Source organism: Salvia miltiorrhiza, chromosome 8, assembly GCF_028751815.1.
Source record: "Salvia miltiorrhiza cultivar Shanhuang (shh) chromosome 8, IMPLAD_Smil_shh, whole genome shotgun sequence".
NCBI classification, from domain to species: domain Eukaryota; kingdom Viridiplantae; phylum Streptophyta; class Magnoliopsida; order Lamiales; family Lamiaceae; genus Salvia; species Salvia miltiorrhiza.
The window spans coordinates 19,305,477-19,320,373 of NC_080394.1; the positions used below are offsets into that span (position 1 = coordinate 19,305,477).

Here is a 14,897-nt window from a genome sequence, read left to right on the forward strand (position 1 = left end):
TTACTTTAATAAATAAAACTCCTTCCGTCTCACAAAAACATAAACATTTGTAAGTGGCATGGGTTTTAAGAAATGTTAGATAAAAATGTGTTGTGAGTGAAAAACGGATCCTACATTACAAAAAATAGAGATAAAAAGTAAATGAATTGTGGTGGAGTAGTGTATAAAAATAGAAATGTTCATATTTATGTGAGACAGTCCAAAATGACAAAATATTCATGTTTTTTGTGAGTCGGAGGGAGTACTTTTATATATGTAAATGAAAGTTTTAATATATATAAATGACACTATTTTTATGTCAAAATTTTTAAAAATGACATTATTTGACTTCGTAAATGTTACATTTAGCTATACATTTGTGTTCTTGTTTTAAAACGAACAAGAACTCGTCACAAACTTAACATTTTTGTTGGCTGATTTTTAGGCACGATTCCGACAATATCCGTGATCTGATGACAATGAGTTGTTTACTGTCGAAAATCTCATTGAGTTTATAATATGTTAGACAATGTTTTCGTAGCAATTAGTTATTGTTTCATGTGTAATTTCAATAAAAAATGATTATTGTCATAGCTTTGACACAATTGTAGCATCTTTTATGTCGAAGAATTATACATATCATAATTAAATAATTTCTTAAAATTTATAATATATAAAAATTAATCAAAATTAAGGCTATAAATATTTTCTCAAAACTTATGTTAGAACTTAGGAGGGCGAGCAGTAAATAATTTGAATTTAAACTTTTTTTGTTCTTTCTTGAAGTGGGAAAAGAAAATAGCAAAGATTGAATTGTTGAGCTCTCACTCTCTATATTCAAAATGAACATTTGAATTTAAGTTCTTACTAATATTTTTATTTTGGAGCAATAATAGAAGATGAGAGAGTGCCACGTCATCATCCAAGATTTTGGCGGTTGAGTGGCCACACTTACTTCTCCAATCTCCCAACTGATCCAAACACACACCTCTAACAGAATATGGCAGTGACATCCGCGGCGGGGATGGTGGCAGGATGCGGCGGCGGCGGCGGAATACTTGTCCGATCGCCGGGCTGCACCTGTCTACCCTGTTTTGCTTCTTCTAGGATTCCCGGACCCTAACCTATCCAATCGTCACAGCCTATCTCCACTCAAAACCCATCTTAAATTGTACCGGAGCCCTAGATTGGCTCGAGCTGCCGAGTCAACTCCGTCGTCTTCCATTGCCTCTGGTAATGCTGACAAGTCAGTCGTCCCCGATGCTGAATTTACGCTCGCCAAAGTACCAATTTCTTCTCTTCCCTACTCAATTTCTTTTCTTCTTTATGGGTGTGTGCTTCTCAGCTGCAGCGTGTTCTATCTTGGCTTATTCTGTTCTGCTACAAGCCTATGTTAAAGATTGCGAATTTACTAATTTAAAAGAAAATAGAATATTGAAGAGATAAGGTGGAGAATTCATGATTGTAAGTGTCAGTGGTTATGCTCTGTTAAGTAGTTGGCTGCATCGATTTGTAAAGATCCATGGCCGCATAGATGGAGATGCTTGTTATTTTGCAATGAATTTGAATCATTTTTGTGGAATGCAAAGGAGTATCTCTTCACAATTATTAACATTTTGACTATTATGTCCAGGTTTCTTTCGGTGTTATTGGATTAGGACTTGGCGTTAGTCTTCTCTCGTGAGTATACTCTCTGTCCTTTTATCCAGTACAAATTGTCAGGTGAAAGGATATGAATCTTTCGTAATTAATCCAGGCCTTAGTATTTTCTTGTGCTTGCTTACTAGATTATTTAATGTAATACAAAGAGAAAGAAGAACCTATAGAGTTGGAGTTCTGCCCTTTTTGGCCTAACATTGGGAGCTAAGCAAACTTTTAAAAAATGGCATGATGGCAACCGCGAGGGAAACCATGGTTTATCTAAGTTCTGAAAGAAACTATTTTGAATTAGGCTGTCACATGCATGCCAAACTGCCCCTCTTGCAAAAACAAATTCCTTGACACTCGGCCAGTGTTGATGAGAATTTCAACTGTAATCTTTGATTACCCAACATTCTCCCAAAAGATAAATAAGTATATGTGTGACTGTCGCGGTGCAAAATATTGAACAAGGATTTCATGCTTCTTTATGTGCATCAAATTGTCCAAAAGATCTATGTAGAAGAAAGTGGATGTCAACATCATTTTTCTTTCTTACGTCAACTGAGCATTGCCAATTTTTGCTTGTCTTCCTACAGGTATGGTTTTGGGGCTTACTTCAATATCCTTCCAGGGTCTGAATGGTCAGCGCTGATGCTGACCTATGGCTTTCCTCTAGCAATCATTGGCATGGCTCTCAAGGTTCTTTATAATCTTTTATTCTTTTTATTCACATTATACATCTAACTCCATAAGACTAAGCTTAGCTTGCCTACCGACCACACAAGCGAAGTAGTACTTATTCGTTTATCATATATCCACAAGTGAAGTAGTACTTATTCATTTATCATGTATCCATCCCCAACTTACGATATCTTTGTCTGTTGTCTAGTGTGCAGAGCATAAGACTGTACCCAGTACGTATTCGTTTATTATGTATCCATCCCTAACTTACGATATCTTTATCTTGATATTGTTGTCTAGTATGCAGAACTTAAGCCCGTACCCTGCGTGACTTATTCAGATGCCCTGGCACTGAGAGAAAAGTGTTCAACTCCAATTCTCAATCAGGTAGTTTTTATGTTTACTTTTCTGATTTCTCATATATACAATTATCGTTCTCTGCATGATATTGTGTCCATTTACGATGCTAACTTTTCTTTCAATATCCATGTTTGCTTCTGTCATAACCTTCATATGCTACTCTACGCCCTTTGGCTTCCATCAAGTTCGATATGTTTCCTTTTTCTCTGCTGTTACTGCTGACAGACAAGTTGTTATTGTGTCACAATACGTTTCTAATTTTAAATGGCTTAACTTTGCTGGCTGGTAGTATTGATGCCAACTGTTCTTTGCTTACCTGATGCACTACTAAAGCTGATGAAAACTCATACTGTCTTCATACGGTATTGATAAATAATATGAATGATTACCATATAAATGCCCTATGAGCACTATTTCTTTATCTATTGAAATTGTATAGATGCAAGCAGAGAATTATCATATACTACATGAGAGAATCTACTGCATGTATATGCACATAGATGGGAGTATGAGGAGTAATTTGTGTCATGACATTTCCATCGCCTCCTGATATGCTTGTTCTCAAAACGAACATTGATTTGTGCCGTTATGTTTTTTCAAATGGAAGTCTGGGTGATTCAATAAGAGCTTTCAAGTCTCATTTTAAACTTCTGGTCATGGACTTGGGGATGGATCATAGATGTATGTGCTCTTTTGTGGATTTCCACCTAACACTTTGGGTGATGGCATGCTGCAAATCCTTAGGATGAGGTCCTATTATGGAGAAATGTATTCCCTCTTAACAGATTCTTGTATTCAAACTCATGTTTCACACATCAGTCTCCCATAATTTTGTCATTGTTATAGAGATGCACAAGCCTCTAGTTGTCAGACTCCATTAGAAGTGACATCTCATTTTATTTGTTAGGTCAGAAATGACGTTACAAGATATCGTTATGGGGATGAGCAGCATCTGGATGAAGCATTAAAGCGAATTTTCCAATACAGCCAGGTAGTAAACACCTCCTCTCGTGCTTTCTTCCTGCTAACCCTCCTATGTCAATATTGACATATAACTTTACAGTAGTTATTTTCTTATGGAAGATTGTGCTTTATAACAAAATATTGAAAGGAATTAGGACTAGAAGGATTGAAGATTTTAATGTTTTCAACAAACTAACAATTTGCATGAAAAGGTAGAGCATGATCGTGACTTTTTAACTTGGAGTAAGCCAGAGCACAGTGGATTAATTATTGTAGTCTAGCAAATTGTGTCTCGATCTGCCATTATATACTTGCTATTGGATTTTGGCAGAGAATAATTTACGAATTTGAGGCTGAAAACTGATTATTTTATTTAAAAGTTGCATAATAGTCCTTTTTGTTTTTCCTTTGATTAAATCATACTAAAATCTTGCAGTTCGTACAGAATTTAGGATTCAAATATGAAAATTGCTGTATGAAATGACTACCTCTTCAGTTAACCTAAAAAAGATTTAACTGTTCTGCCATTGTTGCAGGGTGGTGGTATTCCTCGGAGGAGTGCTCCAATTCTACAAAATATACGGGAAGAAGTATGATCTTGAACCTTGATTGTTTTCAGTCGTTTCTTTCACTATGTGATATTTTATGTTGAATTTACCATCTTGATTCTTCCTTTGTTTCTCACGAGTATTTCCCTTATTAATGCTCTACAACGTCAGTGTGGAAAGACATCTATTCTGTTGATATACCACTGTGATGAGTTGCCTCAGATGCTCTGATGATCTTATATACCATTATCTTGTTTAGGTTACCGAGGATGGCAGATATTCACTGGTATTGATATTTGAGGCCAAAGCACTAGAGTTGTCCGACTTTGAAAAAAGAAAGGTGATATCTATTTACTTCCTTAAAACTCCTAGGCACACAACGCAATTATTCCTGCACAAGTTCCTGCGATATCAGGTTTAAGTCTAACTCCTCATTGTTCATTTTTACATAAAAATCTAGGCAAAATTTGCTTCCTTCTTTGGGCCAGGGATCACTGCTGAAATTTGTAAGTTCTGTACAGTATTTGCTTCACATAGTCAGGAATTCAAGTACTAAGAACATAGACACAGCACTTCAAAGCTAATTACCACTCATTTCTTAATGCAGCTGAGAGCGGGAAAGATTTATACGAGGTCAAACTAATTTCTAACACAACATTGTAAGCAGACAGTCTACGAGTTTTTGTTGGGAATTCAATAGAATATACCATTCAGGGTTGTTCTACATTTTTGTGACCCTATTGTATAGCACAAGTTATTTCTGTTGTATTATATAGTGGAAGCAACAGGTGAATTATCACTGGTTATAGATTCCTGTCTTTTACAGATATTGCTTATACTTGCAACTCCATTAATTATCTCAAACTGGTATATATATGGTACGAGGAAGGTACAATCAGGCCCTGCAAAGTGCAAACAAATCAATATATTGCCAAAGATGCATCGTGGCAGAACATTATTTCCAATTCTAGCAAAATGCTAGGCCATAAATTTGTGTTCATATATGAAGCATATATTTAAAATATTGATAATATATATAGAGTGGCAAAGGTAATCAAGGAATGTAAAGTTGACTGCATAAAATAAAAGGATTTTTTCCGAGGACTACAATACAAAAATAAGAGAGAATGTTCTAAACAAGTGATTACTGGTGTAGATATGAGCCTATGAGAAGCCAAACGTCAGCATCCGGTTAGCATGTTTGTGAGAGTTACTACTGGCCCCTGTGACAAAGTGCATTAGTGAGGTCAAAACCAGACAGAAATCTATTTTAAGTACATTAGAGAAGCTTCACATTCCAACAGATAACCCTATAGTTTCTTATGTAAGATCATTATGCATACAACCGGCTGAAAGCTCTCTTCTAACTGGCCTGATGGTGATTATTTCAAAAGACCAACTAGAGTAATAGGGGAATACCCCTCATATTTGTACAATTAGGAACTAATTATGAAAACACATAAAAAAATAAAGCAAGCATGCAAACAGGAGCCATGTTTGTCTCTTCTGCATATAACCAAACCATAGTTATGTTGAGTAACTCCTACTTTCATGCTTATTTCTACGATTGCATATTCTCCCCACCAATGGCGGATCTAGGATTTGTCGGTGGGAAGGACCGAACTTGTTGAAGTATGAAGCTTGAAAGTATTCCTGAGCCAAAAAAAAATTGGGCAGTCTATACAATTTGTTTTTGGGCCCAAGTAGAATTTTGATGGGATTAGGATTAGGGCTATGTCACTTGCTATAATAAATAGTTGTTCTTTTTCCATAGATTCATCAGCTACATTGAAAGCACATGAAGAGCCAATTCTATGAGTTTTTTTTTTTAAATTGTTCCATCATTTATATAACACAAATTTAACAAACTAAGTACTCTCTCCGTCCTATAAAAATATGCATAGTAAATAACACAAATTTAACAAATTAAGTATAACAAACCGCCATATAATGTTAAGCAATTAGCGTGAATGCTACGATTATTAACATAACATATTATGTTCTCTCTCATCATAACATATATATATATATATATATATATATAGTTATATATATAGTTAGGTTCCATGGAAAAATTTTGCGAAATTTAGAATTGTTGAACAGATCAATACTTTTGATGAACAAACATTTTAGTTTGGGGTTTGAATCCTGGAGTGACGAGATTTTCAATATATTAAATAAAAAATGCATGCTCATCAAAATTATTAATATGTTCAACATTTCGCAAATTCGCAAAATATATATAGAATAAATTCAGAACAAGTAGAAATGACCGAGATTTCTTCTCAATTACCTAAATATTTGTATTTCTCTACGGATTCTTTCCCTATATATATATATACTTCCTCCGTCCACGAAAATGAGTCCTACTTACTCCCATTTTCTTGTCCACAAAAAAGTCTCATTAACTTTTTGTATCAGCACATCATACCTTCTCTTATAATTTAATTAATTATAAATTGCACTTTTATTTCATTTTTAACTAATAATACACTTTTGTTCTATTTTTTTTGTACTAACACTACCCCTATATATATATAGGGGTGGGCTACCGTGAGAGCACATCTTAAAATAAGAAATAAGAGCAATTTTTAATGTGTGAATTTTATGTAGAACACGTATGAAATCGCTGTATAAAGGTATGAATGGTGTAAAATAATTTTTTGGTACCTTTGGAATTCGAACTCAGGACCAAAAATCCATCCAACAGGATTACGAATCAACCGTAGATCTTGATGATCTAAGGGCTAAAAATTATTTTATTTTATATATTAAGAAATGCTCTTATTTTATCCCTCCCCTACAAAAATTAATGCACCATATATATATATATATATATATATATATATATATATATATATATAGTGTGGTTCTAGTGAGAACTACACCCACTACAAAAATTAATGCACTCGAAAAAACTAAAATTTTTGCTCCCTTCAGGATTCAAACTCAGGTGATGCATCCACCGTAGATATTGATGATTGAAGAGCTAAAAATGATTTTCCGTTCTTATTTTATTTAGTGATTCTTACTTGAACCTCTCAATAATAATAATAATAATATCTCAAAATTAGGGATGGGGCTTCCCCGGTCCACCCGTGTCCCAACCTTCTTTAAGATTCACGAGTGCCAGCATCCATCTTGTGTATAAGTTGTCCTACAGTGTTCTTTGGTATTGACCATTACCTGAAAATGCAACTAGGAAAAAGATGCACATGCATCAACTTGAATGAGAAGATAGTTTACCTTGTACTAATATTCTTCTCAATTACTTCTTTTTCTTCAGCACTGAGAGCAAACCATTTTTCGTTTAAGGTAAGAGTATCCCCTTTCCCAACATCTAGCAGTCAAAGAATATATGGTTAGTAATGCTCAAGAGCAAACGAAAGAATGATATATTTGCCATGCTACTTACATTGATGCAGTACATCAGATTCATCAGCACAATTCAATTTCCAATACATATGACCACTGCACTCCATGAAGATGGGCTCTATTCTCATAGCATCAGCTGATTTAAATGACAGATGGCATCACAAAGTCAGACAAGTTATTATGTTATGCCCCTATATATTTAATTAACTGTGCACCAAAGTTGAAGCTGACAATTGCAATTTAGTATGCCCAGATACCATGATGACAAAGTTGGAGAAGTTACGCAATTAAGGGAAGCAATCTGTTAAAAGTATTAGTTACAACATACAACACAGTATTTAAGTTGACCAAGGAGCGAATTTCTCTTCTGGCAATTTCTGCTTCCGGGTAGAATGTTACCATATAATCAAAGTGGTTTTGACTCCCACTCAGCATTATAATTCATAAAAAAGGATTGGTTAATGTTTAGACCCCAAGTAATTTGACAGGGTGAAAAATCAAGGTTGAGAATACAAGCAATAGGAGACAAAACTTTCTGGAGCTATGATGTTAAAACTGTCTGTGTAGGATTATATAAAGGAAATACAATAATACAGGCTGTGGGAATAATATTAACTACATGACAACATCAAATAGCTAAATGCTAACAAAGCCCCTGAAGAAATGAGTCAATGACATCCAGTTTATCCTTAATATTGAACTTAAAAATCAACTATATATATATATAGAAATGCTTCATTGAGAATGTTATCTTTCGTGAGAATGAGAATTGATAACAAATAAGTAAATAAAATCTACGAATAAACCAATGTAATGCACGAATAGTCATTTTCAACTGGATTAGAATCCTAGAGAAAGCGAGAATTTCATCACATTAACAGACACGGCTATTCGTACATTACAAGCAATTTATTCATGGATTTTTTTGATTGATTTATTCATTATTCTCATTTATCACGAAAGATAGCATATTCACTGAATCTCAACTCTCTCTCTCTCTCTCTCTCTCTCTCTCTCTCTCTCTCTCTCTCTATATATATATATAGTATATATATATATTGGATAGAGTGAGAATATAACTTATTTTCATAAATGATTTCTTAAGATGACTTATAGACTATAGGATCATTATATCTAGAGTCCAAATCTAAGATCTACAAACAAATATGTAACATAGTTAATAAAATCATGAACAAATTAATTATACCTACGAATAGCCTGTTAAATTGAATGGTAAAATTTCGCCCCCTACATTATCCAGGCTCAGATGTTGTTTGTGCATTTATTACCTTATTTATTAATCTCAATTCACATAATTACTCTCAATTGTAGGATTTTAATATCTGATGTTCCAGATTTAATCTCATTTCTCATTTTAAAAGGATTCCTTCCTCTCATTTGAATCATTCCTTCTGCTCTTCTCTCCTCTCTCTACCGTGCCTCCACTTCTATTCATAACAATACTACACGTTTTTCTATACGCTTGCTGCGACCATTAATTCTCACTCTAAATAAAATAAACGTTTCAATATACGAATTGTATGTAGAACACATATGACAAAGGGATACGAATTGTGAAAAATAAATTTTTGCTACCTTTGGGATTCGAACTCAGGACCACGAATTCATCCAACAAAGTTGATTTGTTACGAATCATCCGTAGATCTTGATGATCTAAGGGCTGAAAATTATTTATATTTTATATTTTAAGAAGTGTTTTTATTTTAGCTCTCCCCTATATATATATATATATATATATATATATATACTACCTTCGTCCCGTAAGAGTGTATCACATATGAGATAGTGCGGGTTTTAAGAAAAAGTTGGTAGATAAAATATTGAGTGTAAATGAGTGCTTGACTGGTTGTGGTTAAAAGGAGAAAGTGGGGGCCATGTCCCAAAATAGAAGTGATGCACTCTTATGGGACAGACGAAAATAGAAAATATGATACACTCTTACGAGACGAAGGAAGTATAATATTGGAGAAAGATCGTGTGAGTATGATATTTTTACGTGAGAACAATACACAGCACAAACACATAAAATACATGAACAAGAAATGACCAAAGTGAACAAATAATGTTATTCATGCACAACCACATTAGTGGAATTTCAATCATGTGCATGTGTTAATATTTATTTGTTTATGATGCATCTCTTGTTCATGAATTTTATGTGTTTGTGCATGTGTTCTCAATTCTCAACAAATATATGATTGATTCTCATTAGATCCCATATATATGTTGAACTTTAAACAAAGGTATAATATTTCACAACTTACTCTTCAAAAGCATTGCCTCTCACTAGATCCCATATATACGTTGAACTTTAAACAATGGTATAATATTTCACAACTTACTCTTCAAAAGCATCGCCTCTGACTCGAGCAGCCTTGCACGAGCTTCCCGCTCCCCATCCCTAGCATCAATTGCTTTGGCAATGTCACCTTTTATTTTCAGCTGCGAAGTCTTTATTTGTTGAGAGTATAGTATGAGAAGAGGGAGAAAGCTGATATAAATCTAGTTTCACAACTGGTGTAATTACTAATTAGAATGTTGATTACCTTGTCTGTAGCATCAAAAACCTTTGATTTAGCTTCCTTTGTCTTCTGCTCAAATTGTTTGTTTTGGTCTTCTATCCAATTTCTTAGCTTTCTGTATATAAGAAGCAGAAGAGAATCTAGCTAGGTGATAAAGAATAAAAAGGAGTGGCATGTATAACTTAAAATGGAAAAGGTCCTTACTTCGTTCCAAGAACATGAATGCATAGCAGATTTAAGGCCCTAAGCTTTTCTGAAGCATTTAAAGCATCATAATCAGCAGCCTTCTCTAAATAATCCATCCCCAATGCTTTAAGAACACGTTGAGATTCAGCCAAGCATTTCTTCAGCGTGTCAAACCATGAGCTTGGTTTTAATTTTGCAAATCTATACAAAAAAGGAAAAGTGTTCATTCCAGCATAATAGATTCTGACTTGCCAAATTTTACTAGATCGAGAGCCATACTTCTCTCCCTGTTCCATTTTAATTATTGATAACAGGTGCATATGAAACAGGACAACCGGACATAATCTTCCTCGCTTTGCAGTTCGTCCATGTAATAGATCTTGAAGGACATATTTTGCTTCCCCATTTTTCATTTCTAGGATCTGTTTCTCATCAGAGGAAACAAACCAAAAAGATAAGTAAAGCCATAATTATAAAGGTTGTATTATACAATAACGGAGATGCTAATTAGAAATAGTGATTACTAATGAGAAAACATTTCAAATAGAGTAACAACTAATCATGGAACACTAGTGAAAACATTTCAAAGAGAATAACAACTAATCATGAAACACTAGTTGATGTTAAAGCAAAATGAAAAAGTAAACCAGAAATCACTATCTTTCGTGAATATGACCTGCAAGCATTGAGAATATTGGGCTAATATACAAAATGAAGGTTGATGAATATATAGATAAGGACATAAACCTAAAAAGATTGAAAATAGAGGATGCAACGCTTTTAGTAATAGGAAAATCCATATACATGATAACACCTAGTTTTGAAATAACCATTAGTAGTTGCTAATTACTACTCCCTCAGTCCCACTTTGATAATCCCCTATTCCTTTTTGGGATATCCCAAGATATAGTCTACTTTCTAAATTTAAATTGCACTAAAATTTTCTTTTACTAAAATAACCTTATTTAATGTGTGTGAAGATAATATGTAGAATAATAATAAGGGCAAAGTAGAAGAATTACATATAAATTACATTTTTCAAACACCGTTAATTGTATTTTCTTAATGTGTGAAAAAGCAATGTGGACTATCAAAGTGAGAAGATGGGAGTATATAAACAGAGTCACTTGCCTCTCCAAAAACAGAACAGAATTCTAAGAACTCCAAAGCACTGCCAACATCTTCTGCAGGTACATCAATTCCAGCCACACTGGTCAAGTCTGTTCCCAGTGGCAGCACAATGTGGCTGGTTTTAGCCGATTTACAACGTTTCGTTTTCTTTGAATGAGCACCTAATTGTCCATCATTAGAATTTTCCTTCCCTCTCTTTCTGGCGGAAAATACAACTTCCTGTTAATTTCAGAAGCAGAACATGAGATAAAAAAATAATGCAGCAGATCACCAAAATCAGTCACTGTATCTTAAAGGTGCCCACATTTTCCAGAGATGCATTCGTGGCAATACCAACATTTTCATGATGTAAACGCTCAGAAATCAGCATCTCGGAGACGGAAGAGTATCCAGTTGCCTTTGCAGTATTGATAAGTACACCAGTTGGCTGATGACCTCTTCTCTTCCTGAATGACACGGTTGTAATAACAGAAAAACCCCATACGATCATGAATAAATAAGTCAGACGACTCACATGCACACACTGCAGTTGCAAATGCCCCTGCATTTCGGGCAAATCCATTCCTCAACACTAGCTACTTCCTCCACCTTCTCACCGTACCTGGATCCAAAATACAATTCACTGGGAGCTTCAAGTAACTAAATCAAAAGCTTATCATAGTAAACAGAAAACGTTTATAACCTGTTCAATAGGCATTTGCTACATATCTTTACCAAACATGGTTTATTCTTCCTGTGATTCTTGCACGCTGCTGTGATATCCCTGGTTTTTCGACGACACTACAGCATTGAGTTTATATGCGAGAAAAGAAAATGAAAACCAGTTTAGGTAATTTCATCTACAGAGTTATATGAATTAATGGAGTCAGCACTCGAGCAAAATCTTCAGGTCGACAAACTGATCCATCCCGGCTGAAATGAAATATCAATAAAAAAAATAAAAAAATCAGGAGCCTTTCGTATGAGTAGGAAATACCTGATGGCAGTTCACCCCGTCACCAGATTCACTAACTGGGCTACCGACAGCCGATTTTCCGGTTGATTTTACTCGCTTTGCCGACGGAGACGCTATTGAGCTACCTACAGATGCTTCAACCGCCATTGCTGACTATTAATTCTGAAATCCGACGACAGGAATTTTAGGGATTGCGTTTGTTGATTTTATTTTTATTTTTATTTTATTTTATTCGATTTTCCTTGTTCTGAAATCTGAAATTGCCGGTGCTATGGGTGGAGAATTTTGACGGTGCTAAAATAAGCCGGCACGACAGTATACAATACTCCGCTAAATTGGGAAATTTTGCCCTAAATCTTGGGAGGAGTGGAGGTTTCTGCATAAAATATTTCCCGATTCCTTTTCCCGCCTTCAAGAGAAGAGTTTTCTGATTTGGGCACTGTTTGTCACTGACACTCGTAGGATTGTTTACTTTGTAATTACTGATAAAATATAGAGTTAATAGTGTTTATGTTCCGAACTTTAGTATTTTCTATAATATATTTCTAATTTTAATTTTTTTTTAATATTTAAAATTTTTAGTATTTTTCATAAAATGTTTTGAATTTTAAGCATTTTTTATAAAATGTTTCGAACTTTTGTTTTTTCATAAAAAATCGCAAACTTTCAACATTTTCTATAAAAATGTCCCGCTGCACAAAATACAGTGATCGAAAAATGACTCTCCCCAAATTGATTGTTGTTGATTTGTGAATGTTATAGTACCACTTCATTGAAAATTTGAGACTTCTATGACGAAATGAGTCATCTTTAATTAGGTCACCAGATTTTGTATAATGGGATTCTCTTAAAAAAAAATGGGATTCTCTTAAAAAAAAGAATTTGTACTAATGGGGCATTTTATGGAATATGACGAAAGTTTGAGACATTTTATAAAAAACGTTGAAAGTTCATGATTTTTCAGGAGGAAACGAAGGATTGGGACGTTTTATTGAAAATGCTGAAATTTCGAGATTTCTTAGGAGAAAATGAAAGTTCATAACCATTTATGAAAAATGCTGAGAGTTTGAGACATAAAACACTAGTATGATTGGATATTTTTATTTTTATGAGTATTATTTTTCAGTTTCGCCCTTTTAATGTGGATGAGATTCAGTGTATCATAAAGTGTGTCTCACTCCATGTCCCACTATTAAAAAACATAGTTTTGATTATAACTGAAAAATTATATGTATCAATACGCCAGACATCGGCTTGGTTTATCGGCTTGGATAATCTTTTATGTTCTTCATAGATATTAAAATCATTTCATTTCCGTTCTATAGCAAAGGAATAAATCTTTCTGCAAAAAGCCAACGAGCCATGGAAAATCATATATTTCTTCTCTTCCCTAAATTTTTTTACTCGAATCCAAGACTCGTTTACGCCATATATGGTTTTAATCAGTTTCTCCAACCCTTTTCTATCGCCGTCAATTTTACAGCACAACGACGAAGAGGATGACTGAAATCATGCTGGTTAGTTTTTATGTATTTTTATTATAGTTGATCTTGGTATTCAGAGTTTTGTTTTTTAACCATGATGTGTTGAATGCTACATTAATTGGTGTGTGGTTGGATCAAAATAAAATTTACGGATGAATGAGTTAATGTTGAGCCCATTAGAAAATTTGATAGACTATAAGGCGTAAGAGATTAGTTTGCTTTGATTTTTGTACAATTTAGGGTAAACTTTAGTTATAGCAGCAGTAGATGGAATTTGAGAGATCATTGTTGTGTCTCAACAGTTGATTGATGTTATTTTTATTCTTGACGGACAATATTATGGAGTTTCATTTTTCAGATTTGTTGCATATTCCATAGTAATGGTGCAAATTACTTGATGCTCGCTAGTTATGGTTTTAAGAGATTAATTGGACCCACGTTCATTTCCAGTTGTTTTTTGCACTGATCTCATCGGCCTCTATATGGGTAGTTGCTCCTTCGTATTGCGTTGCGGGCATATGGGGTGGACTGTTTCTATTTATGGTTTTGTTTCTATTAGTCGAACCTATGGCATTTGAAGGGTTTTGAGTTTCTTGTTGATCTTATGATAAGTACTAGAATTGGACTATGAAGATTGTTGTTATCTGATATTGAGAAGGATAGAACTTAAACTGCCAGAAATTGTCTCTAAATCTCTATGTAATTAGGTGATCCCACTTCTATTAGTTGAACCTATGTAGTTTCTTTTTTTAACCATATTCCCCTCGTCTGAACTCTAATTTGCGAACCGATTGCGCTCACGAACTCGTATTGAGATGATCTACAACTTTTATTCAAACCATTCATCCACATCTATCTTCGAATTTTTTATAGATTTCACCAAAGTACGAGCAAGTATCACATTTCACAAAATAAAATAATTTAGCGCAAAACAACTATCAAACACTCAATTCCCAATAAAATTGATATCATAGGAACACTAAAAAATATAGAAAAGTGAGTGTTATCAACTTCCCCAAACTTAAGTCATTGTTCGTCCTCAAATAATGGG

General features: G+C 34.2%; 2 protein-coding genes across 10 annotated transcripts; one reads left to right on the forward strand and one right to left on the reverse strand.

The window, feature by feature from the left end:
- Positions 1-989: 989 nt before the first annotated feature.
- Positions 990-4,997, forward strand: LOC130998164 (uncharacterized; the record flags this gene model as incomplete). The annotated part of the gene is made up of 9 exons (XM_057923595.1): positions 990-1,262; positions 1,613-1,659; positions 2,217-2,319; positions 2,602-2,688; positions 3,569-3,652; positions 4,161-4,214; positions 4,432-4,512; positions 4,633-4,678; positions 4,780-4,997. Coding segments are annotated over 9 exons (831 nt in total), but the record flags the coding sequence as incomplete, so codon positions are not given.
- Positions 4,998-5,187: 190 nt separating this feature from the next.
- Positions 5,188-12,832, reverse strand: LOC131001586 (uncharacterized). 9 transcript variants are annotated; one of them, XM_057928071.1, is made up of 13 exons: positions 12,384-12,832; positions 12,090-12,187; positions 11,922-12,008; positions 11,712-11,853; positions 11,408-11,626; positions 10,556-10,698; positions 10,295-10,477; positions 10,115-10,205; positions 9,911-10,019; positions 7,588-7,683; positions 7,419-7,512; positions 7,281-7,329; positions 5,188-5,395 (listed from the first exon to the last, which is right to left on the reverse strand). In XM_057928071.1, exons 1-12 carry the CDS (start codon positions 12,507-12,509, stop codon positions 7,293-7,295), a joined length of 1,425 nt encoding a protein of 474 aa, XP_057784054.1. In that variant the 5' UTR covers positions 12,510-12,832; the 3' UTR covers positions 5,188-5,395; positions 7,281-7,292. The 9 variants fall into 9 exon arrangements, with proteins under 9 accessions (XP_057784054.1, XP_057784061.1, XP_057784058.1 ...); XM_057928078.1 differs by having other exon boundaries at positions 9,911-10,010; positions 11,745-11,853; positions 12,384-12,821; XM_057928075.1 differs by having other exon boundaries at positions 11,745-11,853; positions 12,384-12,820.
- Positions 12,833-14,897: the final 2,065 nt, after the last annotated feature.

Excerpts from the sequence above, each read along its gene's own strand:
- LOC131001586 (XM_057928071.1), bottom strand. The coding sequence starts at position 12,509 with ATGGCGGTTGAAGCATCTGTAGGTAGCTCAATAGCGTCTCCGTCGGCA. Across the intron at positions 12,009-12,089 it reads AGCAAATGCCTATTGAACAG|GTACGGTGAGAAGGTGGAGG; the intron begins GTTATAAACGTT and ends TTTTGGATCCAG. Across the intron at positions 7,330-7,418 it reads GAGAAGAATATTAGTACAAG|GACAACTTATACACAAGATG; the intron begins GTAAACTATCTT and ends AGAACACTGTAG.